The sequence below is a fragment of the Drosophila ficusphila genome, unplaced genomic scaffold (assembly GCF_018152265.1).
Source record: "Drosophila ficusphila isolate 14025-0441.05 unplaced genomic scaffold, ASM1815226v1 contig_286, whole genome shotgun sequence".
Classification (NCBI taxonomy): Eukaryota; Metazoa; Arthropoda; class Insecta; order Diptera; family Drosophilidae; genus Drosophila; species Drosophila ficusphila.
Genome location: NW_025064189.1, coordinates 4,360,233 through 4,387,888, shown reverse-complemented (window position 1 = coordinate 4,387,888; position 27,656 = coordinate 4,360,233). Strand labels below are relative to the sequence as shown.

At 42.3% G+C, this 27,656-nt stretch overlaps 6 protein-coding genes across 8 annotated transcripts; 3 read left to right on the top strand and 3 right to left on the bottom strand.

The window, feature by feature from the left end:
- The first annotated feature begins 239 nt into the window (after nt 1–239).
- Nucleotides 240–1,934, top strand: LOC108089550 (eukaryotic translation initiation factor 3 subunit E). Its single transcript, XM_017187886.1, has 3 exons — nt 240–433; nt 530–922; nt 1,000–1,934. The coding sequence occupies exons 1-3, from the start codon at nt 344–346 to the stop codon at nt 1,822–1,824; spliced, it is 1,308 nt and encodes a 435-aa protein (XP_017043375.1). The 5' UTR covers nt 240–343; the 3' UTR covers nt 1,825–1,934.
- LOC108089549 (acetyl-coenzyme A transporter 1) lies at nt 1,926–4,072 on the bottom strand. Its single transcript, XM_017187885.2, has 3 exons — nt 3,833–4,072; nt 2,367–3,771; nt 1,926–2,299 (listed from the first exon to the last, which is right to left on the bottom strand). The coding sequence occupies exons 2-3, from the start codon at nt 3,768–3,770 to the stop codon at nt 2,126–2,128; spliced, it is 1,578 nt and encodes a 525-aa protein (XP_017043374.1). The 5' UTR covers nt 3,771; nt 3,833–4,072; the 3' UTR covers nt 1,926–2,125.
- A 472-nt stretch (nt 4,073–4,544) lies between these two features.
- Nucleotides 4,545–6,895, bottom strand: LOC108089633 (cold shock domain-containing protein CG9705). 2 transcript variants are annotated; one of them, XM_017187997.2, is made up of 4 exons: nt 6,598–6,895; nt 6,229–6,522; nt 5,369–5,491; nt 4,545–5,286 (listed from the first exon to the last, which is right to left on the bottom strand). In XM_017187997.2, the coding sequence occupies exons 2-4, from the start codon at nt 6,360–6,362 to the stop codon at nt 5,112–5,114; spliced, it is 432 nt and encodes a 143-aa protein (XP_017043486.1). In that variant the 5' UTR covers nt 6,363–6,522; nt 6,598–6,895; the 3' UTR covers nt 4,545–5,111. The 2 variants fall into 2 exon arrangements, with proteins under 2 accessions (XP_017043486.1, XP_017043487.1); XM_017187998.2 differs by having other exon boundaries at nt 6,229–6,474.
- A 519-nt stretch (nt 6,896–7,414) lies between these two features.
- On the top strand, nt 7,415–10,131 carry LOC108089466 (E3 ubiquitin-protein ligase RFWD3). The gene is given in 4 exon segments (XM_017187717.2): nt 7,415–7,537; nt 7,608–8,099; nt 8,101–9,043; nt 9,103–10,131. Coding segments are annotated over 4 exon segments (2,016 nt in total). The 5' UTR covers nt 7,415–7,510; the 3' UTR covers nt 9,657–10,131.
- A 323-nt stretch (nt 10,132–10,454) lies between these two features.
- LOC108089465 (neurotactin) lies at nt 10,455–22,006 on the bottom strand. Of its 2 annotated transcripts, none has more exons than XM_017187714.1 (3): nt 21,556–22,006; nt 13,002–13,654; nt 10,455–12,871 (listed from the first exon to the last, which is right to left on the bottom strand). In XM_017187714.1, exons 2-3 carry the CDS (start codon nt 13,609–13,611, stop codon nt 10,944–10,946), a joined length of 2,538 nt encoding a protein of 845 aa, XP_017043203.1. In that variant the 5' UTR covers nt 13,612–13,654; nt 21,556–22,006; the 3' UTR covers nt 10,455–10,943. The 2 variants fall into 2 exon arrangements, with proteins under 2 accessions (XP_017043203.1, XP_017043204.1); XM_017187715.2 differs by lacking the exon at nt 21,556–22,006 and adding an exon at nt 13,727–13,850.
- A 3,164-nt stretch (nt 22,007–25,170) lies between these two features.
- On the top strand, nt 25,171–27,245 carry LOC108089309. Its single transcript, XM_017187486.1, has 3 exons — nt 25,171–25,218; nt 26,734–26,868; nt 26,944–27,245. Exons 1-3 carry the CDS (start codon nt 25,171–25,173, stop codon nt 27,178–27,180), a joined length of 420 nt encoding a protein of 139 aa, XP_017042975.1. The 3' UTR covers nt 27,181–27,245.
- Nucleotides 27,246–27,656: the final 411 nt, after the last annotated feature.

Below are 27,656 nucleotides of genomic sequence, written 5' to 3'. Positions count from 1 at the left end.
TAATGATTAAAAAAAGTCTTCAAATATGAAGTTGAAAAATAATTTGATATAAGCCATTATAGTCAATTTCTCAGTCTTTTGTATAATTAATTTTTCTTACAATACATTTTTCCTAGTATAAGTTTCCTTAATATCTGACTTTTTTAAATATCGCGCCTAAATCAAAAAATACCATATTTAGTTTCTTGAAAGTTTTGGTTTGCGCGCGCTTCCACCCCTTGGCAACACTGAACGGGCGTCACTCTTTTCGCCCCTGGGCACACTGTTTGCCTTTCGCACGCGTATTTTTCTGCCGATTTTGCGTGTAAATTTTTTGTGAAAACGTAGTTAAAACGCAGAAACCATGGCCAATTTCGATCTGACACGCATCAACTGTCAATATTTGGACAGGCATTTGACCTTCCCGCTGCTGGAGTTCTTGTGCGGCAAGGAGGTTAGAAAATCAACCAGTCGGTGCTCCGCCAGGCGGTTTGCCGTGTCACCAGTATTCCATAATGTGCAATCTAAATATGTGTGACTTCCGTTGCAGATCTACAACCAGCAGGAGCTGCTGGAGTACATCCTGGAGACGGTCAACAAGACGAACATGATCGATTACACGATGGACACCCGCAAGCGTCTCAATCTCAGCCAGGAGATGCCTGAGGAGCTTGTGCAGCGCAAGGCGGAGGTCCTGGCCACCCTCAAGCAGCTGCAGAACGAGGTGGCGCCCATCATGAAGGCCACCGACATCCTCAAGAATGGTGAGAGCATGAAGGACTCCAAGACCTTCGTCAACGCCCTGCAAAAGGACTACAACTTCAAGGTTGAGCACCTGGAGAGCGCCTACAAGCTGGCCAAGTACCTCTACGAGTGCGGTAACTACCAGGAGTCCACCTCGTACCTCTACTTCTGCCTGATCGTCATGTCGCCCAACGACAAGGTATGCATTGATGACCATAAACTCTTAATTTCAATATTTAAGATTTCTAATACATACTTTAAATATGATTCCTTCAGAACTACCTCAATGTACTATGGGGTAAGCTGGCTGCTGAGATCCTGACCCTCAACTGGAACACCGCCTTGGAGGATCTGACGCGTCTGCGTGATTACATCGACAGCGCAAACTTCAGCACCATTCAGGCTCTGCAGCAGCGCACCTGGCTGATCCACTGGTCGGTGCTGGTCTTCTTCAATCACCCCAAGGGACGCGATCTCATCATCGAGATGTTCCTGTACAAACCCCTGTATTTGAATGCCATCCAGACGATGTGCCCGCACATCATGCGCTACTTGGCGACCGCCGTGGTGATCAATCGTACCCGTCGCAACGCTCTGAAGGATTTGATCAAGGTTATCCAGCAGGAGTCGTACACGTACCGCGATCCCATCACCGAGTTCTTGGAGTGCCTGTACGTGAACTTTGACTTCGAGGGAGCCCGTTTGAAGCTGCACGAGTGCCAAACGGTGATCATCAACGACTTCTTCATCGTGGCCTGCCTGAATGAGTTCGTGGAGGATGCTCGTTTGATGATCTTCGAGACGTTCTGTCGCATCCACCAGTGCATCACCATCAGCATGCTGGCCGATAAGCTGAACATGAAGCCAAATGAGGCCGAGTGCTGGATCGTCAACCTCATCCGCAATGCCCGGCTGAATGCCAAGATCGATTCGAAACTGGGCCATGTGGTGATGGGCACCCAGCCGCTGAGTCCGTACCAACAGCTGGTGGAGAAGATCGACTCCCTGTCCATGCGGTCGGAGCATTTGGCCGGTTTGATTGAGCGCAAGAGCAAGCAGAAGCAGAACCAGGAATCAGTCGACTCCTGGAAGTACTACTAGATTGCTGACATTTTTAAAACCCCAACTAAGTTAAGACACTTTGTACCCTTTAAATACCGATGATTGCGCGCAGTCGAGCGAATAAACCAACATCACACCCGTTCGCTCAATTCAACATATGATTTTATTTCCATTGGAAAATCAATTTCAGTTATATAAAAAAACAATACCAAGGCGGGAATTTTCAATTACGCTAGCCTACAGAATGCAAACGTCTCATAGTCCTAGAATTAGTTTCTTGTACCTAAGGGTTGGCGCTGGATCCGGATGAGGATCTAGCTCCGGATCACACAGTTAATTGCTACCTCGCCTTCTGCTTGACCACCTTCCAAGATCGCACGGGCAGGTCCTGCAGATAGACAATCCACTTGTGCACCACCAGTAGCCAAACAACACCATAAACCACACAGAAGCCCGACTCCAGATAGTATCCATCGAAGGTTATCTCACACTTTCCCTCCGAAGCTTCGCAGCTCTAAAAGAAGTAATAAGAATTGATAACAAACAGCTTAAATATTTTTAGCTTTTCAGAAAGCACTCACCTGTTGCTCCCCTTTCCCTAGGCAGGTGTTCTCCGGATCTGTGGAGCATTGCTTCCAGGTGAGCACGTCCACCAGCCACAGAAGTACGGTGTTGGGCCAATTGCCGCCCAGATTGCACAGCGTATTCAAGAAAGTCATGTAGGTGCCACCCACCGCCGGGTCGGAGATCTTTGCGAAGAAGGCCATGGCGGCCACAAACATGGAGTAGAGAAATACCTGATATATGGCATAAGTGGTGACCAGCAAGACATAGTAATAAGTCGGCACAACTCCTCCCCGGATGATATAGGGGGTGACATAGGCCAATCCAGTGGCCACCGTGGCCATGACACTGCGATAGGGAATAGCTTTCAGATAAACGTCCATTGGACGCGGTCCATTGGTATAGCGACCCACCGCCAGCGGCAGGATAAGCTGCAGGGGAATGAGGGGAATCGCCAGCAAGGCCAGCTTGTCCTTGGGCACACCAGCATCGATTAACTTCAGGCTGGTCACAGCATCCGTGGCGGCGAAAGAGACCTTTACGGTGAGCAGGATTACAGCGAGGATCTGGACGGGACGCATGCACACCATGTCCCACAGGATCTTGTAGCTCTGATGAATGTTCAGCTCGTGTTCCTCCGTGTAGCGTGCCTCCATGTGGTCGTCCTCGATGTCGTTCTCCTTCTTGAAAATTGCCACCAAAGTAGTGGCAACCACAAAGGTGATGCCCCAGAACCAAAGGAACCGCGGTAGTGTTATCATGCCCTCCTCCGAAGGAACATCCCTCAGATAGGTATTACAGAATTCCTTGGACTCCATCGCAATGAACACCACATAGCCCAGGAAATAGCCAGCAGTTTGGCCAATACTATTGCACGTTGAGGCATAGCCCACGTTGCACCTTTTCAGCATGGTTAGGGCCCAGCCATCCACAGCGATGTCCTGTGTGGCGGCCAGGAAGTTCAGGAGGAAGAAGAGCAGCGTCAGCAGCGGGACATTGGGGTCTACGCCATTCCCGCCAAGCCAGCGATCCACATTAAGCGAAAGGAGCAGCATAAAGGCGCCCAGAAGGTACTGCACTGGGACCAGCCAGGACTTCCTTCGACCAAATCGCCGGATGTACAGAGAGTCGACAATGGGAGCCCAAAGCAGCTTAAGGCTAAATGGCCAGTAGGCGAAGGAGAACTCCGCTTGCTGTTTGTAGCTGGCTCCCCGATTCTGCAGCAGCATGGGAATAGCTGATATCAGGCCAATGGGAATACCCTGAAGCACATACAGGAATAACAGGATGGCTATATTACGCCGATCTCCAGTAAGATCCGGGATTGGTTCCTCCTTCTCCTTCTCCAACTTTTTTTGCTCCTCGATGAGCAACTCCTGGTCGGCATTGCTGCTCGTTGGCTTCCTCCTTATGGCTGACATGCTGGTAATGGATTAGGCGGTTTGTATTATGTACACTTTGTATTTAGAGGCCACAGGCTCACCTGTTTTTCTAATCAACAACAAATGTCCCAGGTCCACGTCACTCAAGTGTCGATTTTTTTCTGAATTTCACCAGGCTCTCCTCTTGCTGCCTTTAATTTTGTGTATTAACCGGTTAAAATTGGGTTTAATTTTGTGTCAGTGATATTTTTTTTAAAATCATAATTCGTCAAATCGTAATATTTTCTTTCGTGGCATATGTTTGTTGACGTTCCAATAATTTTTATAGCAACTTGTGATAGCTCTTCGCATGCACTTGCTATAAACGACACGGGAACGGTCACACTAAACACTCGAAGTTTAAACTTGGTGGCGGGAGGTTTACGAACTTTTAATCCCTTCTGGAAGCATGAGTTCGCTATAATTAGCACCACTTTGATAAGGCAAACCAAACAGTATACGTATATACATAGGTATATATGTATGTACATATGCATCTTTGGGTGAAAGTTAAATATAACATCGTGAAATGAAACCGGAGTAAAATATTATCTATGACCTTTCTCAACTTAGATTTTCTTTTTACTAAATCAAATACATTGTCTCAGTTTTATTAAACTAAAATAAATTAATGCTCCCGATTGTATTTCGTACCCCTCCATTGCGTTCATGATTACACATTAAATTTGCCGCCGTTGTGCAAATAAAAAAAATACCCATCGGCATGAGATAATATTCAACGCCCCCTCCACTCCACAGAAATCACATACATAATTGTTTTGCAGCTTTTGTTTTAATAATAAATTGAAGTACTGAGAGCAATTTGCTTGGCGAACACATTCACATGCTTCGTTATAATTAAAAGTAATTACTGATACAAGCTCCACATCTTTGGGCGCAGCGCAGCGCTACTGGCTTCTCGAATAAAATTTCAATTTCCAAATACATACGTTTTAAATAATACACTCGAAACTGGTTTTCTGTTGCTCTTCGCTCTTCCAGAGGAGAAGGCAATATTTGTGACTGTGTGTTTGTTTGACTTTCATAGCTTAGCTTAAATTCTAATTAAGTGTTCAATTGAAACTCTGTTGATGCTGCTCGCTGGCTGGCTGGATGGCAGGCCTGTTGTTCTATTCTATACTATTCCGTTCTTGTCTGGTTTCGGGCTTTTTCCTGGCTGCTTCGCTCGCTATGCTTTTATTTACGTTCATGGTTATTGTTCTGTTTGGGGTTTCCATTTCGCTCATCTCGGGTGGCGTGCTCTAGCTCAATTAATTTTCTTGGAAGGCCGTTCGGCTTTTAACAGCTCACTTTTCCGCTCCCGCATTTCCTGGAAAAGCTTTACTTGGCCGGCGAGGAGCCGCTAAAGAATGGCTCCTCCCACTTGTGGTGCACCTCGGGCGTCAGGTTGCTAATCTGCACGTGCACCGCCTGGTGTTTCTCGTACTTGGGTGGAATGGCGCACAGGCGATATTTGACCTCGTCCCCGGGCATGGGCACATATTCACCTTCGATGCTGTGAAAAGATTATATTTTTGTAGGTTTTAAAAACGCCAGCACAAGCACAACGGTTGTGCATGCATTATTCATACACTTACTCGGAAACATGGCAGAAAACGTCCTCTCCGCCGGCGTGGGGTGTAATGAAGCCGTGTCCTTTGGTGCGGCTGAAGGATTTCACAACGCCGGTCACAACCGGATTCTCCAAGGCCCGAGCGGAGCTACATTTTTTTTTACAATTTTTTTTTTTTTTTTGCGTTTGCGCGTGTTTGGGTTTTGGCAGCGTTTGGTAAAAAGGGAAAGGGAAAAGCAGGAAGAGACAATTAAATCAATGGCAGATTAAGGCACGGGGCAAAGGCAGAAATGGAGTATGGAGATTATAACGAGCACCCAAGAGCTTATAACGTTGCTAACGCCTTATCCTTAGATGAACATGATTCTTCAACACCCACTTTTCTGACTGATTCCTGATGGCAATTATAAATTTCCCTAAGGATTGGATGAATGTACAAAGGTTGTAAATGATTTTAAAATACACTTACGAAAATAGTAAATCTAAAAAATCATATTTGCAAGGCATGGTTATTGACTATTTTCTTCTACTGTTAATGAGCTTTTATAATGTGAAGATATTTACTTTATGGACTGCAACAATTTTGTTTCTCAAAACAAATTTTTGCCAATAATAAAGAAACTCAATTGTTTAAACAAAAATATACGTTTTATCAAACATTTTAAACAAGTGAATCACTTTATCACATTAAAAAAAAATAACCCTATCAAGTGTTTACTCAGTCGTTGTTAAACAATCTATAATTTTGGGCTCACTGGGGCCGTGGAACCCCCAACTCAATGCCTTTGTGGAAGGTTGTTGTTTTAAGGGTCGAGAGTAGGGGAGGTAAGCTGGCAGCTGGGAGGCGGCAGGTGGGTGGTTGGGCGATTGGACTGAAGGACTTACGTCGAGGCCGTGCGTGTGCGCCGCGTGATAATGGGACTGGGCAGCTGCAGCGAGGCATTGGGACTATGGCTGTTGTGGTGAAACACCGGCGGCTTGGCGGTCAGCAGCTTCTCTGGTGTCCTTGGCTCGGCCATGGCTCTACTCTCCTTTAGCTTTCCGCGTTCAAGGTTTTTCCGCTTTCTCCTCTGTTTTTTCCTCTTCGGTTAGCAGAAGCGGCTTTTGCGCGTGTGGGTCGCTGTGTGCGTGCTTGTATATATATATATTTGTAAGTGGGTGAGTGGACGGCAGCCAAGTCTGTAGAGTTCAAGGCCACGGGGGCCGGGTTAGTCAGCCAGTAAATTGCGCTGCACTAATTTCACCTGTACTTACTAGCTTGCCGTAAACTTCAGGCCCTATTTTTTAGCACCCAAAATTTAAGCTTTTTGGCTCCGCTTTTTTTTTTGACACCCGCACACTGATGCAATTCCCTGCCGCTCTGGGAAATGCCGGTTGGTGAATTTTCTTTTTACCCTCTAATTGCAGTTTGTTGAGTATGGTTGATTTATTATAACTTTGTCGATTTTATACAGCTATTTGCTTGAGTTTTATCCCGGTTTAATGCACGCTTTCCTAAGGAATTTACTTTTTCAACGGCGAATGGCGGCGGAGGCGTCAAGGCGATTTGGTGTGACCATTTCTAGTTTGGTAGGGAAACCTAAGAGCCATCGCGAAAATATTTGGTTATCGATGTTTATAGTAACTTTAAATACAAAATAAGGGTAAAATTGCACTTTAGGTGCTTTTGCTAAATATGGGTTAGGATTTATTTTAGGCCCCTGGGGCCCAAACATTAATGAAAAAAGTGCCCGAAATCGTGATTTTGGTAAAATTGTGCTTTATGGTCTTTTGTTAAAAATGGGCAAGGAATTTTTTTTCTTTTTAAGAGCTACCTTGGGACCTGTACATTAATTAAAAAGTGAAGAATAGTGTGATTTCTAATTATTTATTTCTAAAAAAACAAAGTCCCTAAAAAGCAATTAAACCCATTTTTTCTTTAAGAAAAGGCGAAGGATTTCGCTGAAAGTCATGTTAATTTACAAGAATTTTTCATTATAATTGTTTTTTGAATATGTTTTCAAGTTCATATGCAGGCTTCAACAATCGATAGTTTGTTTTTGTAGTTTTTGCCACCACTCACAACACGCAATTCGATTTTGTCCACCCCTAGATTGAAATTTAGCGTCTGTCAAGAACTACAAAAAACATATAAAAACCAGAGTCTTCCACGCCATTTACAAAAAATATGCAATACATACATGCATACGACATGGTAACATAAACCTCACAAAAATCCCAGTGATCTTTGTTTTTTACTTCACGATTCATTAACTAAACGATAGATGAGTGAGAGCGAAGAGGACCCCGAAGTGGAGGATTCCTTTATCGATGAAGATTATGGTGATCTGGGGATTGAAGGTCTTGAAACGGATAGTACCGAGGAAACAGACTCAGAGCCTGTTAGGGGGCGACGGGCCAGGCGACTTACAAGAAGAGTCAACCGCGCTCTCGTCCCTAGAGATTATTTAGTTCAGGACCCCCAGCTGCCACCGATTGGAAATCAAGAACAACCTCAGCAACAAGCTGATGAGGATTCTCAGGTTGTGCCAGATGAAATCAGAGAGCCTGGCCTTAATCAGGAGGCTCAGGCGCAGCCGCAGCCCACAGAAGAGGATGAAGAACACCCTCCAATCCTCGTAGATCCTGGACCTATGCCCAGTCTGCCGAGTACTTCTCGGCGAGCCCAAGCCGAGGAACCCGCTGTAATCAGTCTGGATACACCGTCACCACCCAAAAAAAGAAAGCGTCTCTCCACCTCTTCTGATAAAAGTCTAAAAAAAATCTCCCGAGAGTAAACCTGTAATATCTGACGACGAAGACAATGGAATGACATGTCCAATTTGCCTTGATTCCTGGGAGATGAGTGGGGACCATCGACTGGTGTCTCTGCGCTGTGGACACCTCTTTGGGGAAGCCTGCATTCGGCGATGGTTAAACGAGAGCCAACGTCAGTCCTCTGTGAAAGTGTGTCCCCAGTGCAAAACAAAGGCGACATTTAAGGACATTCGCCACCTATACGCCAAGCGAATCCAGATGCTGGACACGGATTTGAAGGAGCAACTGGAAGCGGAGCGCCGCCGCAATCAGGCCTTGTCCTTAGAACTGAACGCAAAAAAACTGGCCCATCATCTAACCAGCGAGAAGCTCTTGCTCGTGCAGAAGGACTGCGATCGTTTAAGAGAACTGCTGAGGGCCGGAGGTAGTTTAGGAGCCTTTGGAGGCGATGCAGCGGGCAGTGGTGGTCAGAAGAGCCTTAGCCAGCTAACCTCACATCGTTTGTATATGGAGAAGAACTTTGAGATCACCCGAGAGCCCGGTTGCCGAGTGATGCTCTATTCCGCCCGGCAATCTATGCTCGTGGCCTCACAGAAGAGCGCCCAGAATTTGTTTCCTGGATTCGGAGTGCGCTTCATCGATCCAGTTAGCTTTAAGCCACTCACCTTCCTGCACACTTCGGCGCTTCTGGTCAGAGATATTGCGTTTAGTGAGTCCCAGCGCCTGTTAACGGTGGCCAGTAGAGAGCCCAAGATCAAGACCTTCGACATAAGGACGCGACTTTGCTCGTCCATGTTCACGGCGCACGACAAGATGCTCTGGTCCTGCGCCTTGGATCGCAACGAGCGCGAGCACTTTATCTACGGTGGGGATCTGCGAGGAGGAGTTTACATATATGATATGCGGTTCCCCGAGAATATACTCAGAGAGTTCCAAGCCGAAGGTGAGTGAAGCTGGTGATGCAAACGATACTCCTTAATAACCCAAATTAATCTTTTTCAGAGAACTTTAGTCCTGTGATACACATAGTTCCGGTGCCACCAAATAAGACTTTTACTAGCGGCGGCTTTTTGGTCTGCCAACTGACGGCCCTCACCTTCTACGAGTACGAGTCCTCCAGTGATACGGCTGTGCCTACTCGTCTGAATGTGGAGGGACCTTTCCTATCCATGCAATACGATCCAGTGCAGGATTCGGTGCTCCTAGCAGCGCGATCCAATAGTAACTCACCCCAGTCGCGTTTTATACTTGGAAGACTTGACAAGATCGACAATACTCCATTGCTAAGGGTGAAGGCCACCATTTTTGGCTCGAAAGCGACTCCGATTATGACGCGACCTGCTCAACTTGGAGTGGAGGATAACACCCTGGTGCTGGGCTATCTGCAGGACAGCAAGCAGCTGATGATGCACGACGTGCGGCGGGAAGAGCGTGTGCAAACGATGCCCGTCAACGAGGTGATCTACGACATCTGCCCGGTGGCCACCCAGGCGGGATCCTATTTGGCCGCCCTCGCCGACAACAAATGTCGCGTGTACAAGTTGATAAGCAAGTGATGTTTAGCATGTGCATTCACTATACCCAAAGATGTATTTAGGTTTAGCTGATTTCCTCAAATTGAGAGACTGCTAACGAAAGATTAAGACAAACCTTTTACCTTAAGTTATTAGTTAAGTTTAATTGTTAGTTGTATTTTTCATTTTTTCCATTTATTAAACATTTGTCAACCTTACGGTTTGCGTACAAGATTGCTCTGAACATAAATCTATATTCTGTACTCTGTGTCCTGTTTTTGATTCTTGATTTCAATTTTTGAATGCTCTTAGTCTGCTGTGGATAAGTCTTGTATAAAACACAATAGAAAATGTTGGTTCGGTTAATAATATACATATAAAGCTATACAAAAATGTGTTATCCATACAATATCAGATTTATATATATATGCGTATTTATAGATAATCCTAAGTGAATTGTGGAAATGAACGAATGATTAAATAGATGTTTCTAAATTCATTCCTGACAGTCTCGAAATGTTTGCAACATTTTCAACGTTTGGAAAAGTCCTTCGATCTCAAACTTGCAGCGAGTTTTGAGCGAACCACACCATCTAGGATGGTGAACCATCCTGTCCAGCGTCGGCACACCCAACTAAATCTAAATGAATTCGGTTTGCTTCTCGTGAGTCTTGGCCTTTGTAAAGTTGTATCAAAAAGTTTCGTCGTTGGTCGTTTGCGGTTTTCTGCTTTCTCTTTTTGGTAAATCAAAAACCTCTGTGGCGTTTACTCCTACATAGTTGTATATTGTTTATGGTAGAGTATATAGATAGTGTGTTGAGTAGTTGAAAGACGCAGATCTATACTTTTCAAGTATAATATTGTATGTTTTGTGATGTTTTATTTGTGTTTTTGCTTTTCGTGTATGTGTGTGTTTTGTGTTCGTTAAAGTTAAGATTAGAGAGATGGAGTCATTGTAACTTAAAAGACTTTAAACTTAAACTGTACGAGAACTAAATATACAGTTGTCCGATAGACATATTTATATATATATATATAAACACTAGATTCACTTAGGCTAAACTAAACTCGACACAAAGTCAGGAAAACGAAGCTTTGAATTCCGGCTCTCGATTTCTATTAAATTTAAGGGATTTGGATTTAATACAATTTAAATCCAAATGATCGAACTTTTACTTTTTTTTTGACAAGTTTTGATGTTGAATAAATGCATGTAGCTTTAAATTTAATAGAAATGGAAGCAGCGACAAAGCTGAATGAGATAAATCGATCCCCCAGGCGGCTAAAGTCAGGGGAGAAGTGTTGTTAGCTTGTGGGATTTTGGTTTGCTTAATCGACGCGCGCATATCGCGGCACTATATCCTTGCTGATCCAGTAATTGCAGAGCGAGTAGTCCTCCTGCGGCTGCGCATCCTGGCCGACATTGATCACACGACGGTCGTGGATGAACGATTGCACCGTGCCATGAGACACATAGTAGTAGAATAGCTGCTGCATGGCCGACACATAGCGGCGCTGCTCCACGGTGTGCGGCTCATAGCGACCCAGAATGGCCTGGACATCGGCGTCCACATTGGCCAGCTGGTCGACTCCCTCGCCCTGGGTGACCACATAGAATGGCACTGTCGGCTGCTGTCTCGCGATCGTCAGCAGCGGGCACACGCTGCGTATGTCCGAGATGATGGCCACGAGTGACGCATAGCTGCTGGCGTTGTACAACTCAATAACCTCGTCGGTGAGACCCAAAGCGCCAATCTGTGAGTTCTCCAGATAGGCACGCACCTCATCGCGCGTCCAGTTGGCGTGCAGCTCCCGCAGCTTCTCGGTGTGCGCCTCATGGGCCGTGGCGCCGATCACCAGCATTGGCTTCTCGCTGAGCTGCTCGCGTTTCCAGGTGTCCGAGGGATGTTCAAAGACCACGTCGCCGTCGAGAACCAACCACTCGTGACGGCTGCCGCTGGCATTCGCCTCCTGTGTCTGTGGCAGATCCACCGGGAAGTGCAGCCAGGTGTCGGGAGTGGCGGCCCACAGTCGCTCACTCGATGCATCGCGCAGGCACTCCACATCCGCGCACTCCAAAGTGGCCATCAGCTGCTCGTTGAGTTTGCTAGATTCGCCCAGGGGTTTTCCAGGAAGAATGGCCGATCCAGATGAGGCCCATGCCCTGGTGTAGAGACCCTTCACCTTCTGCGAGTTGACCAGCAGGGTCACCAAAGTGGCTCCAGCGCGATGACCCAGCAAAGTGACGGAGTTCGGATCGCCACCGAAGTTAACAATGTTCAGCTTGATCCAGTTCAAAACAGCCACGAGATCGGTGAGTGCATAGTTGCCAGACGTGGGCGGATGTGCCTCCTTGGTCAGAGCATCCAGAGCAAGGAAACCGAAGACACCCAAGCGGAAATTGGGACGCACAAAGATCACGTCGTGCGATCGCGAATAGCGAGCCGATGGACGCAAGATGCCCGGCGAGGGACCAGCCAAGGATTCAGCGCCAATCAGGACCACCACTGGCAGTGGGTTGTTGTAGCGCACATGCGGGGTGACCACGTCCAAGTAGAGGCAGTCCTCGTCGCCCACGGTGGTGCCGTTGCCCAATCTCTGGGTGCACACCACACTGCTGTTGTGCGTGGGCAGAGTATCATTCCAGCACATGTTGATGTCATCGATCAACTCCGCCGGCTTCCATCTCAGCCTGTCCACCGGTGGCTTCGCATACGGAATGCCACGGAAGGCGAAGGCTCCATCCTCCTTAACACCCTCCACGGGTCCGCAGCTCGTCACCGCCATGATGTAGCGTCCCTCCCGCAGCGGCGGCGATGTCAAAGTCTCGTGGGTCAGCACATAACCAATAACGGCCAAGAGGAGCACAAACAGCAGAATACCAAAGACGATGAGAGCATCATCCACACTGCACTTGTAGCCACGCAGGCGAGTCAACAGGGAGACGGGTCGGTTCTGCTCCTCCTCCTCGGCGGCCAGCTTCTCCTCCGCCGCCAGCTTTTCATCCTTGAGTTCGCCCTTCAGATCTTCGGTGCCATTGGTCTTGACGGGAGCGCGGTCAACGGTGTCCTGATCCTTGAGGGAGTCATCAAGTGTTTCCATGGAGGCCAGACCAGCTTTACCCAATCCCAACTCCACATCATCGCTGCTCTTCTTTTTCGGTATGATGTTGGCAATGGGCAGCTTGATGGCATTTAAGAGTCCTCGTTTTGGAGGAGCTTCGGCATCATCAGCGGGAGCAGCTTCAGCTGTCGCTTCTGCAAATTAAAATATGAATTAGTTTTAAATACATTTACTAAATATTAAAATCATAGAACAAGGAATGAAAGGAATTCCCTTTTACCTAAACATTTCTTGTATAATTTCAGGAATTATTTAATTACTCACCCGACTTGGCATCGGCATCTCCATTGACCAGTTGTTTCTTTTCCTTTTCGGCGGATGGCTTGCGGGCAAACAAGTTGCGCAGACGCTCCCCCAATCCCGGACGAGATTTCTGCTCATCCTTGCCAGCAGCGGCGGCGGCATCCCCATTGGCCTCCTTATCCTTATCCTCCTCCTTTTCGAGGAGCTCTCCTTCAGCACCATCGCCCTCGGCTTTCGGTTTGTTCTTCATGAAGAAACCGGGCAGCTTGAGACCTCCAATGGGAATCTTCTTGGGCTTGACCTCTCGCTCCTCTTTGCTGATCTTCTTGTCGTCGCCGCCCTCGGTTTTTGTGCCATTCTCGGCGGGAATATCGATGATCTCCTCACCGTTTCCCGGCTTGGATTTCTCTGGTTCGGCGCCATCGGTTTTCTTTTCCGGCACAGGTGTGGATGATGACTTCTTGCCGGCATTGGGAGATGATGGCTTGGAGGTCTGCGGACTGGGCGTCTTCTCCTTGCACTCCTCCTTCTTGTCCAGCATTTTGTCCGTTTCCTTGGGCTCGTCCAACGCCTCCTGCTGGGCGGCTGTCGTCTCAGTGGGCGGGGTTTCCTTCTCTTCGAGTTCGCCCATCTTGTGAATGCTTCAAGATCGTTTAGAGAACTCTACGAGGATTCTGGAAAATATAGAAAAAAATATATTTTCTTAGTTTTCGCTTCAGATTCTGAGAGTCCTTTGAAGGACAAACCTTGACTTAGTAGCAGAAATAACTAGGTTACACTTTGGCTCTGGTTTTTTTTTTGTGAAATACTATATTTTTTTAGGGATCTACGATCTAGGATCTATCACGATCGCTGGCTGAAATGCTTCTAGCTGGCGATTCCAGCTGCACACGATTTTTATGCTGACGCAAGGATCTAGCAGCTGATCCTGGCAAATGTCAGCGTGCCGGCTGTCCCGTTCTCATTTGTCCTTGCACAATTGCTCGAGGGTTTTCCTCTACCTCTCTCTGCTTTACTACCTGAGATCCTAGCCTGTAAAAATTCTACCTGGAAAATGCGATCCCGCTCAGGTAGACCGTGGAAAATTTGCTCGTATTTCCCCTTAACATATCCTAGCAGCATGGCGTTTTTTTTCGGGGCGGGAAGACCGCAAATATATTAGACCAGCTGCATACGAATAATTTGGTGATCCAATCCCCGTACCAGATCCCTTCCTTCTTAGACTTTTCTTTGCTGTCCCTATTTTTCCCTTTTTCTTTTCTTTTTTTTGGTACGTGCGCCTTGACGCTTTTCACGCGTCCCGAATTCCTCGAAAAAAATTTTAATTAGCGAAAAACTATAAAATCAACGTGGAAGCAGCCAAGGACATTCGCCGGGTCCTTTTGCATCATTATGTCTGAAACGCCGCTCGCAGCAGGAATGCAGTAGCAAATCACGTACAGACTAATTGACCGCACCAGAAACTGCCAGAAGTCATGAGAATTTTCTTTTTTTTAAAAACCCTACAGTTAACTTGCTTGACTTTTTTTTTACAAACTAGACATTATAATTGAATTAGGCGGGCGACCAGGGAAAAACGTGATCATTTAAAAGTGATTTAGGTTTTGGAAAGCAAAACAAAAAATAATTTAAATGAAGTTAAAAGAATGCCAGGATCATCAGGAAGTAAACTAAGGTCTGACAAAATCATAAAATTACTTTACTTTATTTACTTGTTCCAAAATGTATTTTATGTAATTAACTTTATGAGATTTTAAATAAGTTTTCTTACTCAAAATACTTTAAAAACTTGGATTTTTTTAAAATTATTCTTCTACTCTTCAGGCTTATGGGTTTGTTTATCAATTCTATGTCATCATTTCATTCATCATCTTCCATAATCTTCATTCATTCATAATCTTCCTTCCAGTTTTTATTGATTTGTCCCACTAAACTTAGATCCGAATCATCGGTTATTACTCCACTGATTGTCTAGTGAACTGTTTTCTCATTATTTCCCCATCGAGAGCATTACAAGTCCATTACTGGCACGCATGAAACCCAAACCAAAACCAAAACCAAAAGAGGCGACATGGTAGATATGGCGGAGGAAAAACGATGCCAAGTCGCGACCTCTGTCATGTAAATCAACCGAAATTCCATTAAAATGTGAACTTAAAGTTCAAATTGCGTTGCGTGACATAATCTGGCATCATTATCAGTTTATTCTCTAGTGTTTTCCCGCTTTCAAGCGATTTGGTCAACTGGAAGAGTGACACACTGCTGGAGGAGAAACACACACAAAATGAAAATGTGGAAAAATCGAAACCAACTCGACCACGTTGCGTATCGAAAGTGAAAAGAGTGTCACACATGGCTCTAGAAAATAAAATGAAAAGTGGGGGGAAAGAGTTGGGCTGAAACAACAAACACAAACACAAAACGCATTGCAATCCAATTGAATCGGATTTCAAAGTATTACCACGACTGGCGGGAAAGGGCGCAGATAAGTTGTCTGGCCGAAGTGTAGAAAAGTCATCGGGGGCCAGAGGCATAGAGGCTTCCTTGTTCTTCTTGCCACTGTCTACTATATAGTATGTGGTACTCGTACTATTCTCTTCTCTAAACAGAAGCGGGTCAAAGTAATTACAGTTCACTGGAAATGGAGTATCTTGGGGCAGTATCTCCAATGGGGATCTTTATTGTGCGCACTGAAGAAAGCTGCTGGCGTACTAAAAATCTTGACAGGTCTATAAAACCTAAGATTTGGTTTTGGGATGATTCTTGTAACAAATAATTAAATCTTTATTATCTTACTTTCCACTAAAATTCTTTATGGTGATGTCTTAAAAAGTTCAATTATAAAAAAAACAGTAGTTAAGCTGTGAAGCTTCAGAAAAAAAGAAGAACCAAAGAGTTGTTATGTTTAATTAAAGGCTTGTTTGTTGTAAAGATCATATGAATATTTTACTGTAACCCACTGTCCACGCAAGATAATGTCAAGTTACAAAAATAGCAAAAAACTCGACTATTATTTATAGGGCTATGCCAAGACACACATTCCTCACAACGATCGTTCTTAATTAGCTGAGAAATGTCGGAGGAAGTGTCGTTTTCAGCGGGGGTCAAACAAACACAGTTGACGCACCCAAAACGCAATGAAAAGCGCTAAAAAGGAAAATCGTTCCATGTCGTCAAGTCACGCAGTTCGTCGCTTTTCACGCACCATCCTCCCCTTTTCCCTTTTCCTTGACTCTTGGCGGCATACATGTGTGACTGGCCTGTAATTGGTCTTGCCTCGTAAATTAAATCAAATTCGAGACTTGCGTTCGACATGCAATTCGACTTCCTTTGCCATAGCCAAACCCCCCGCCCTGTTTCCTTTTTTATTATCCCTGAATTTTATTCCATTCTTTGTTTTTTTTAGTGCTACACATGGAAATTGCCGTTAAAACATAAAAAATTGACCACAACATGTTGAGGGATACGCCGAGAAAAAAAGTGTACAGTGGGATGCAAAAGAAAACTTCCACACAAAAAACATAATACAACTTGTTTCCTTAAAAACATTAATCAATACAATCAATTGTTTGTTTGATTTGTGTTTCGTAGATTGAGATGAACAAAAACATTTTCTGTTAGTTATTTTCTTTATTTGTATTTGCCAAAACGAAATAAATAAAAACATTGTATTTATACCAACATATGGGTTTTGCCCTCTTTTTCCACTGTTCTAAAAAGGTAGCTAGATTATCCTGCAACATGAGCAATCAAATAGCTACCCCAACTAACCACCAAAAACCCACTTAGATTCCAGCTTAAGCGCAACAAATAAATTCCGGTGAAATATCTCGTATCTCGGAACATGTCAAGAAACACTTTGAAATGCATAAAAATGCAATTGCTTTAGGCCATTTGTTCTCGAGGGAGTGAATAACATGGTCGAGTGGGATTGGGAGTTATATAGTAGAAGGGGAGATAACCCTCATGACAAGAGTGAGAAAGCGACAACTGGCGCAAAGTTTTGGGCACAAACTGCCGCCAAAGACGCAACCTGTGTCGCTGTTACCCAAACCTCTTTTTATACAGGGTACTTTGGAATTAAGCGGGTATCTTATCTTTATTATTAAAGATGTAATATATAATATAACAAATGTATTTAGTGATGTTATAAATTTTTCTGTTCGCTAATAGTAATCTATATTGAAGCTTTAAAACTTAGAAACTTAGAAGTATCTTCTTGCATCTAAATCTAAAAGAAATTACAGGATATTAAGTAGTCGCAACCCTGAGTTTAATCCGTCTCACTATGTTTTTGTTTTTTTTTTTTGCTCAACTAACGGCAGCGAAGCATGAAACGAAAACAGTGCAGGAGAAATGACAAAAGGAAGGGGAAGAATTAAAGGGAATGGAGTAGGGGGAAAACAGTAGTTGGGGGAGGAGTGTGGGAGGGTTAACCGATCTGCGTCCTGTTATTATAATTTATTTTCCTTCCTGTTGGGTACCTATCTCTATTACCCCTCTCTTTCGCACCCGTTTTGACTTGTGGCCATATAGAATTGCTGCCGCCCACCGCCAGATGGCGTCTCACACATTTATTGTGTGCGTGCAAACAGGCAGTAAAGTGTGTGAGCGAGATGCTAGAAGGTGGATAATAAAAAATAAAAAAGGACATACTATTTTGACATGCACTTTTCAGAGTGTTTTTCTTTGTGGGTGCTGTTTATGCCCAATTAAACAGGATATTTCAACAATTTCAGGACACCCACCAAACCGAACATTTAGATCTGCTGATAACAGGGGCGGACGCAGGGGGGGTGTTTGGGGGGTCCGGACCCCCCCCAAAATCACAGACTTTTTCAAATTCCCTTACAGCACACGGCCTTTCAACCATATAAACTAAAAATTTTTTTGACCGGACCCCCCCCAAACGAAAAAATTTTGCGACCGGACCCCCCCCAAATTTTTTTTCTGCGTCCGCCCCTGGCTGATAAGAAAAAGCGCTTAAGCCCTGCGCGAGTCTTGTTTATAATTATGTACGAGGAAATTTGTCTAGACAGACCGAATAACAAATATACAGTAATTGCAATGCAGTTTTGATAAGGGTACACAGAAAAAAATTTAACTACAGAAAACAAAAATGTTGTAGTTAAATTAAGTAACATAAAAGGAAAAATTCAAAGAAAAAACTATATTATTTTTTCGGTGTACTCATTTTCCCGTGTTTTAACCACCTGCAATCAACGTTTTAGAATCAATAGCCTCAGGCTTAATCATTTTTCAATTTGCGCCTCCAATTTCCATGACGGAAAGAAGGCAGACAACGAGGAAAATCGCAAACTTTGTAACAAAGTCAATTTGTCATCCGGACGCCATGCTAATGGACTCTGGCCGGGATTGGGTATCCAAACTAGCCTCCTTCTGGTTACAAAATCCCCCTGGGTCAATTTTAAATTAACTCCTAATATTCTGATCTAACGATTTATTATGCCGTGATGTGGATTTTGGTTCAAGTCGGTTAATTTCATGGCAATTTATTGAAGTTGGCCAAGTGGGAGAATGTAAAATGATGAGCCACACATTTGCCAGGCAATCAAAAGAAGGGTGATTAATGAATAGATCTGACACGTGTTCAAAAAAACAAAGCGGAAGGGGTTTTGGTAGCGAAGGGGGAGTTAAGTTCAGTCTAGCATGAGATACACTTAAAAAAGTTGAGAATAAAATTAGTATAGGTTACTTTTGAAGAATTTTATTGAGGCAGCAACCGAAACTAACGTATTTTGTAGAATTATTTCTGTGGATCATATCAAGGAAATTATTGATGTAATTGTATCACAAATAATAAAAATATTAAAGCTCTCAGATCATATATGTATAATTTTTTTTTTTGTAGTGCATAAGAGATGGGGAAACCAGAAACCGCAAAACCCAAAGGTATATGCACGTGCGACTGAATTCTCAGTGGTCTCCCCTCTTCGCGTTCTGATGGATAATAATCTCCGGGGGCAGGTAGAAAGCGGAAATTGGTAAACGAGCAAAGAGTCCAGAAAGTCCCAGAAACCTCAAAGGATCTTCGAAAGGCGCCTAGCTCTTGGTCGAGGGGATTGAAAAAAATTCGAGTTTGGAGTGGGAATGGCAAACGAAATTGGAATGAGATTTCCACTTCAAACAAGGCATCTTTATGAATATGTAATTACACTCGAGGGACAAACAACACTTGAAGATACTGAGGGAATAACCTTGAGTTGCGTTCGCTTTTCAAATGTTTGTCGATACCCTGTACTTCTTGAATTATCTGGGGTGTTCATATTGTTTAGTGTAGCATTCTAAAAGTTTTAAAAATAGCGATGAACGTCTGCCCATATTTTGTTAACATATATTTAAATTTTTTAAATGTTCCCTATCTACTTGTATACTTATTTTTGCTATTTAATTTCATTAAGGGTTTTTATACAACCATCGTGATACAGATCATCTCAAAGTCTCCACAAGATATGTACATACTACTTTTTTTTTATTTTTCTAACATATCCTTCTTTATTTATAGCACGTTTTCCTCTAGCACGATGTTCCTTTTTCAGTCAGATAAGCAAAGATTTCCACAGAGATAAGACCCTCACAGTTCACTGAAGCCAAACTCCTTGCAAGGCAATTGGAATTGTCAACAGAAAAAATATTTATGATTTTCGCCGGGGTTCCTCGTAACCCTCATTAGTCAATTGTCAGCAGCTCTTGAGGGGATCCGAGTTCTGAGATTGCATCCCAGCACTTGACTCTCAAGTTCTCAATGCTGATGGATTTACAATTTCCTAAATGAAAACTCCATTTTGGTTTAAACAGCTTGACCATGAACTCCACCGAAAAATATGGGGTTGTTTATCTTTGAGAGCAAGAAAAAGTGTTGAAATTGTGTTTTGGTATACTGTAGCAGTTTTCCTGTTGTGTTTTTCCCTAATTGTTGTTTACTTTTCAAGTGAAAGCGGCCAACTTCCACAAGAAACAACAATTTCCAATTGAAATGTAAAGAAGAGGAAAAACTTTTGATTACACACACATTTTGGGGGTAAAGTGAGAAAATGAGATACTGTGGCACACTCATCAACGTCATCATCATGGCTGTCGGCTTTTGTCTTTTGAAAACTTGGCAAGACAATGAGGGAAGTTGGAGTGAAAAGTCAAGGGGGAGTTGCCTCAATAAATCTCTTTCCGAATGCAAATGTTGCGTCAGCTTGCCATCTTCACTTTTTTCCTACCCTATTTTGTAAGTTTTGTGCCTCGGTTTTGTTTTGTTGATGTTTTTCTTACTTTTTAGTTGCCTGCCGATTCCCCGGAAGTCTTTTTCCAGAGCGAATCGAAAAGTAGCAGCTGCCAACTCGAACTTTCTTCGAAGATCCCGGAAACTTGTGATCTTTTCCCTGCGCCTATTAAATCATGATTGAATTATTGCTTATTTTCCCGGTATCCCCTCTATGATTTCCTTTCCATTTGTTTAGGGAATATCGCTTTTTGGGGATTTATTCTAGCTGGCGTCTGCCTCTGCATACAAATGATCCGAAAGGGTCGCCCTATTTTTGGAGCAACTCCATCCACAACTCCCCGAACGTTGATAGATTGAAATATCTGAGGATTAGCACACATTATGTTTATGAAATTTTCAAAAGGATTTGTCAGGGCTGTGATTTATATCAAATGGTTATGTTCCTCATCCGAAGCAGAGACGAATGCCATTAGAAAAGATGGGAAATGGGAATTAAAGAGGGGAAAGAGCTGTCTGATCATTGACACGAGCTATTAGACCCTCAAGAGGCATATGACGATGATGATGGGTGTGCGATGTTACGGAGGGATTATATCAATGAATCGTGAAGCGCCATTAATCTTATTAAGAGCTCGAAATAAAATGTTTTTCGGCAGACGCCATTTAAATTGTTTTGGTTGGATTTTTCTTTGATAGTTGTGTGTTGTCGGGGATTAAAATTTAATTAAATGGATAAAGGATTAATACACAGTTCCAAATATTCCTGAGTTGTAACAATCAAATTTTTGTTTAATTTTTTCACATTCAAATTTAGTTTTTTTTTTAGGTTTAATTGAAAAAAAACACATTTGTTTTGTTTGTGGCAATAAGTGTATAATATATAAAAAAAAATCGTAAGTCTTTAGTATACCTAAAAAATATTCACTTTTAATTCAAGAAAGCTATTTTGCTAATTTTATTGATTCCCAAATAATAATTTATAATTGAATGTTTTTAATTTAAAAGTTTACATTAATAAAAACGGGATGTCGAAAAAACAGTTCCTTTTTTCCACTTTTATAAATTCATTTAGAAGTGCTTGCTCTTTTTTTAATATGTATTACACTCACTTTGTTAATCAGTTTAATTAAGTTTTCAATTTGATGTATAGGGAAAACACCACTAAAACACCTCTCAGTTTAAAACTTCCTTAAGTATTACCCAAAACATTTGATATTTTCCTTGGCATATGGAAAATTAAATTATAAGTTCGACGTCTCTTTAAATTTTTTAACAATCCTATTGCACTTTGTTGAAATCCTTGGGGTCCTCAACCAAAGCACCAATTTCGATTCATACCTGATGTTCAGTGTGTCCGCGAGGTTGTTGAAATGTGGCAATTGGGAATAATCCTTCAGAGCGTGAAAACACCGGGGGGCATAAATGAATGCGAAGTCCTTCCTGCAGGACACTTAGGTGTGTATAACACGCGTACAGATTTTTTTGTTTGATTTATTGCGGTTATTTTTTCATCCACTCTCTCGACACAGAGCAAAACAAAATGCACAAAAATAGTTGCGTGGTTTTTTGATTTCGTGTTTGAACAGATAACTTGCACAAAGTATCATTCACAATAGGAATATAAAAAGAGATTCCTTGTTTGCGCCGATTTAGATTTTGTTTTCTTTTTGGTCGCGTTCGTTTGGCGAATGTGTGTGGGTGTTGCAGGATAGTGTGCGGCAAGGAAAACCGGAGCAGCGGAAAAAGCGTGCGGCGTCCAAAAGAGTTTTTTTCTATCTGACCATGTTGTGGAGTTCATTTAGCCAGTGGAAGAAGAGACGACTCGTGGTAGAAAGAGTATTGGGTGGTCTCGTCGGGTCCGTCAGTCCCAAAACCCAAGCCGGCACGACTGGCTAACAGATACTTAACATTGGACATCCCCAAACGGGTAAATGGAGGAGAGCAAAGCCCGAGAGAGCAACCCGGACGTTAACGGACTGAACCCGAACGATTTGGCAGAACCACTGGAAATGGAAGCCGCTCTCTTATTGTCAATGGAAAGAGGGGAGGGAAATATATGGCTGGCTTGAACAAAACAATATTTCCATCCAAACATTTTGTGTTCAGAAATAATTATATATTAACTGATTATTGCCAATAACCTTCTTGCATAGTTGGTTTTTATGCAGAAATATATATTTTAAAATCTTTTAATAAAGGTGATAATACATTTAAATCAAGGTGAACAGTAGTTTGCATATTTCCATCAGAAAACCAATTTAAGTTCGAGCTTACTAAGAATCGGACCACTGTGCAATGGAAGTCGTTCTCTGATTGTGCTAACGCTCTCTCTGTCTCTCGCTGAACAGCCGGCTTGGGGAGCGTACCCGCATGGGGGTGGCTGGAAATCAACAAACAAATTCTGGACTCTCTTCCATAGATGCTCTCTCTCACTGTCTCCGTGCATTGCTTTTTTCCTGTACAGTAAGTGCCAAATGTGCTATGGTGTTTTCAAAAGGGTATTGTAATTTTAAATATCATTCAAAACTTGTTTAATACTTTTAGGCGACCCTTGTTTTTGAATTATAAAATAAAGAGAGTATATATTTAACTCTAAGAATAGTTGTGCAATACCGGGATTATAAGAGGAACAACATATTGTTCATGAAATGCTGGGTTAAAAGACCTAAAAACGCAATGTTGTAGGTAATAAGTTACACTCCAATGACGATGAAGTAGAATAAGTTTTCTGAAAGGGTATCTTAAGATTCGCCCTACTAAGATAGTATTGATCCTTCCGGCTTTGTTGTCCTTTCATCAAAAGAAAGAAGGTAACAAAAGAAAACCGGCTGGACGAAGTTTGGTGATATAGGGGATTTTGGTTTGAGGTAATGTTTTGAGTTTGGTTTTGAAACTCGTTTTTGAATGCGCATAAATTGGCAAGTGTTGAAGCGCAGTTTATACCGTTGAGACATCTGGCATTCGTAGGGGAAATTCCAAGTCCTGATGCGTCATTACAGCACTAACCCTTGACAACCCCCTACCCAACACCCCTTTTGGCTTAAGGTTTCACATCCCTACCCCTGAGAAAATTCAGTTTTTTCGGGAACTAAACAAAATGTGATTTTTCACGTAAACTATTGCGTAATTATAACTGGGAAGTAATTTCCCTAGCTAGGTTTTGTTCTGTTAAGGACTGATGACTTTCCCTAATCTGAAACTATTAAAAAGTAATGTTTTTTCTAATCGAAGGACCTTCTCTATCGCATGACTTCTTTGGAAGGAGGTTCACTAGTAAGAACGACTACCACACCCACTATCCTTTATCTGCCTTGTACCTTCAGTTTTATTAACATGTCACTCACTTTAGTCACTTGACTCTGGGCGCTTTATTTTCCTGGATTATTCCGACAACTGAAACCTTATGTGTTATTTCTTTTTCTTATAATACAATGATGATTAATAAGTTAAGTTGTGTATTAAGTTCCCTAGGATTAAAATGTTATATATTAATATACAAATATATTAATGACCAGACAGGTGACATGGGACTGGCTACCGATGTAACTTAAAGGCCGAATCAATTGTTAGAAATAAAAAAAACCTTTAAAACTAGTTATAATTGATATAGCGTATAGGAACTATTTATATTTAGCTTGTGTCAGTTGAATGATTGGAGCAGAACCCATGACGACACGTGCTGGGAATGGATTAGTGGTCGTTTCTATATACAATATAATATTTTCCTTTCCCCGATCGCTGGTGTGTCCCCCTATCCTTACCCACATGTCAACAACTTTCACGCCCTCGAACTATGAGGGTTCCCTATTTAATTGTGGAGCTACTGAAGCATTTCATTAGACGTGATGTTAGGCGACATCTGCTACCGAAAAACCCGAACAAATGTCGTAGGAAACTACAAAAATGTGAAGGTAGATAGGCTCGGGTTACCCAAGAGTTTGACGCATGCCTGTCACGCAGGGGAAAAGGATCAAAAAATGATCGCAACGGATCGTTATCATCATGATTGCAAATGGGAACCACGGGGAAACCCGCAAAATGTGGGAAGGAAGTGGAGAACTGAACACATGTTCTCTTGTCTTGTTTTTATTTTCTGTGTGGGTTGCTCCTCCTCGGTTGGAATAATTAACAAGTTTAATTTAAATTTGAACCGGAAACGGCTGAAACCGAAAACGAAGTCTTCAAGAAGTTTGGGGGAGTTGTCTTAAAACCCAAACGATATGTAATTCAATCAAGCAATGATTCGGTTTCAATATGCCCAGTTAAACCCCCGAAAAGCCGCTTAATGTTTGAGCTCAATTATATGGCTTTTTGTGTGTGGGGTGGTTGCTTATTGTCCCCCCACCCACCCACTCTCCAACCCATAAACGCCTCAAAGTCGACTACAAAACAGCGAACAAGGAAGTTGCACATAAAATTCGACTTGTTTTAGCCCCGTTGCAAATTATGTTCGGACATAAAAACAAAAAAAAAAAAAACGTAACTTTTGTGAACTACCCACTACTACTCAACCACTTTGCACCACCCACTTGGTCTGAGGGCAACCACAAAAGTTACTGTTTTATTTACCCAACGAACCCCGCAAAAGGCGAGGCAGGGTTTTCTTTTTTTTTTTTCTTTTGAGGATGAGGATTGGGTTTTTTGGATGCGGCAAATGCGGCACATGAACAACAACAGGCGCAGCAAGTGTTAAGGTGGTGTTGCGGCGCCCCTTAATGGAATCAGTCCCCCAGACTCGTCTCGCCTCCTTAGATAAAACATGAAACGCTTTTAAGTGTTCCTCGCAGCTGAGGTTAAACACCTCAGAGCCGACTTCGCTGCACGTCTAGAAAAAAAATGGTTTGGAGTGGTTGGGGTTCTCAATTGTTCAGGGTTTTCCCTCTGCAACATTGTATGCACAACTTCGATGTGGGCTGATCAAATTAAGTCAAAGGTGGAGATCGGGACCGAGTTATGATTAAGGTTCGGAAAGTGATTGGGTTCAAGGTTCAAGCAGATCATGTAGGTAGCTTTGATTGAATCTTCATTAAACAACTCGGAATGGAACTGTTTCCATTTTGGCCAAATAAAAAAGGGAGAAAATTTAACAGATTTAACAAAAATTTATAAAATTATAGGGGAGAGTGGGGCATTGTCGTCACTTTTTTTTTAATTGCGTAATTTGTTGATAAAATAACTTATTTTTATCATGTAATATACATGGTTGGATTCGGAAAAGATCTGGCTATAAAATGCAGTAAGTATTTCGGACATCCTCTCACTTGTTTATTAATACGAAACTGTTATCTGAAAGAAGTCAAAATTGGAAAATTGAAAAATCGTGGGGCAAAGTCGTCACCCCCCTGGGGCAAAGTCGTCACATAGAATAATGAATGCAAATATAGGAACCCATGTGCACAAAACTATTTCAACTTGTCAAACACACATTTATTGATATTCATACATATAAAAAAGTGGAACACTATACCTATTTTTTGCAAAAATTTGACACATTCAGATCTAAGTGAAGGATAGAAAGCAAAAATCAGAATTTCTTAAAGATTTTTCTTTGGGCGACCTCTTTTTTAGAATTTTATTTTTTTTGAAGAACATTTTGGAGAAATTATATTTTATATTTAATACTTTACATAAACAATCACAAAACAATAATAAATTGATACGAGTTTGTATTTCAGTCTGAGATAATACAGTGACGACTTTGCCCCACCCGTTGAGTGACGACAATGCCCCACGCGACATTTTTTGATAAAAACATGAATAACAAATCGAAACTCGAATCAGGTGTTACACAACCTACCATCTCGTGTTCGCCAAACATTTCTCAACAATAATAACTCATCTTTATACTTCTTTGATCAAAAATGTACTTGGAAGAAAAAAAGTTCTGCGCCGGAGAAAAATTACTTTTGAGGCTCCGAAACACTTTCTGATGAATAAATAATTACACATAACCTATAATTCTCCCAAACTCCGTTGGTAATGTAGGAATAGTGCAATACACTTACGCTAAAAAAATTGGGTTGGTAGCCCTTATATTTTTTAAGATAATAGCGAGTGACGACTTTGCCCCACTGACGACATTACCCCACTCTCCCCTATATAAAACTTATTTTTCCGTTGGCAAATTGGAGTCCTCATAGATTGGAGAAAACGTGAAATGGTTCCAAAAGTATAAACAGGAAATTAAAACTCTTAAACTTTTAAATTTCCCTTAGGAGTTTTTCAAACGAAACTTTTCTCTAGTCTAGAAACGAAGTCCTTTTAGCATTTAAAGCGCCCCACAACTAAATTTTCTTCATTTTCCATCTGTTTTTTTGCCCCTGAACCATCAATTAAAGTACCAACTGGCCTTAAAATGACTAAAGTCTCCAAGGGTCAATGTGTCCCATTCACCGGGCAATCAAAACAGACCATTGATACTACTGAGCTGCTGTAACAATATGCTGTAACAATATGATTCCTACAGCCTCAAGAGGAAAATGTGCACAAAAGATGAAAACCGAAATGAACAAATAGGCATTGAAAACGAAAACAGAGTCTTCAGTAATCTTCAGTGACACAAAAAACACAAAAACACAAAAAGTGAAGCAGCAGCAGTATTCAAAAGGGAAAATTTACTTCGGGAAGAGACTGACTGTATGCGTGAGTCAAGTAAGTGGAAATAATCGCAGACAATAGAAGATACAGGGGAACTCCTCTCCTCTTATACTGCATCTGAATCTCCAGCCAGCTACTTCTCAGATACTTCTGCTGGCATCCGAAGTGCGAAGGCAAAGTGACAGTCCCAGGCTTCTTGAGCTGCAGAATGCATTAAGTCAGCGCTGCAGCCGAGTCGTTGCACTTTTTAAAGTGTCGCACTCTCCGCAGGAAAAGCACCCAATGAAAAGTGGACTGAGTTTGAGACTGGGACTGAGGCTGAGACAGAGACTTTCGTCTTCACTTGGAGGGCAGAAGTCGGATTAACTCTTAAAACTGTCAGGGTCACAGTGGCAGCATTAGCTAAATTATATATAAAATTATTTTTTAACGAATTTAATGTCTATTCCCCACGATAATACTTCTTAAGTGACTTTTCAAAAAGCAGGAGTGTTTTAAAATTAATCATTAATTTATGGTTCAATAAAGTATCTTAAACTGTACAGTAACTGTTAGGAATATAAAAAAGTATCTTCCTTATAACCCAATTCTTTGTAAATGCACACAATCACTATGGCTTATCTTCGGAAATATAGTTTACAATCCTTAAAACTAAAAGTAAACAATTTGCATCTCAGTTTAATCTTTTTAAATTAATTTTTTTTAAATAGTTCTTTGCAACAGAATTGTTTTTATTAGTTTATTAATTCTCAGGATTCTGCCGTTCATATTCGCTTATAAAATCCACTGTGCTGCAGTCTTTGAAATACGGGGAGTGTGACATTGACATGCTTGCAGCCGAA

Bases quoted from the DNA above. Each gene is read 5' to 3' on its own strand.
- LOC108089465 (XM_017187714.1), bottom strand. From the start codon at position 13,611: ATGGGCGAACTCGAAGAGAAGGAAACCCCGCCCACTGAGACGACAGCC. The intron at 12,872-13,001 runs GTGAGTAATTAA...TTTAATTTGCAG, and splicing joins AGATGCCGATGCCAAGTCGG to AAGCGACAGCTGAAGCTGCT.
- LOC108089550 (XM_017187886.1), top strand. From the start codon at position 344: ATGGCCAATTTCGATCTGACACGCATCAACTGTCAATATTTGGACAGG. The intron at 434-529 runs GTTAGAAAATCA...CTTCCGTTGCAG, and splicing joins AGTTCTTGTGCGGCAAGGAG to ATCTACAACCAGCAGGAGCT. The intron at 923-999 runs GTATGCATTGAT...TGATTCCTTCAG, and splicing joins TCATGTCGCCCAACGACAAG to AACTACCTCAATGTACTATG.
- LOC108089633 (XM_017187997.2), bottom strand. From the start codon at position 6,362: ATGGCCGAGCCAAGGACACCAGAGAAGCTGCTGACCGCCAAGCCGCCG. The intron at 5,492-6,228 runs GTAAGTCCTTCA...AAAAAAATGTAG, and splicing joins CGCACACGCACGGCCTCGAC to CTCCGCTCGGGCCTTGGAGA. The intron at 5,287-5,368 runs GTAAGTGTATGA...ATCTTTTCACAG, and splicing joins GTTTTCTGCCATGTTTCCGA to CATCGAAGGTGAATATGTGC.
- LOC108089549 (XM_017187885.2), bottom strand. From the start codon at position 3,770: ATGTCAGCCATAAGGAGGAAGCCAACGAGCAGCAATGCCGACCAGGAG. The intron at 2,300-2,366 runs GTGAGTGCTTTC...TACTTCTTTTAG, and splicing joins TAGGGAAAGGGGAGCAACAG to AGCTGCGAAGCTTCGGAGGG.
- LOC108089309 (XM_017187486.1), top strand. From the start codon at position 25,171: ATGATTAAGGTTCGGAAAGTGATTGGGTTCAAGGTTCAAGCAGATCAT. The intron at 25,219-26,733 runs GTAGGTAGCTTT...ATGAACAAATAG, and splicing joins TCAAGGTTCAAGCAGATCAT to GCATTGAAAACGAAAACAGA. The intron at 26,869-26,943 runs GTAAGTGGAAAT...CTGAATCTCCAG, and splicing joins TGACTGTATGCGTGAGTCAA to CCAGCTACTTCTCAGATACT.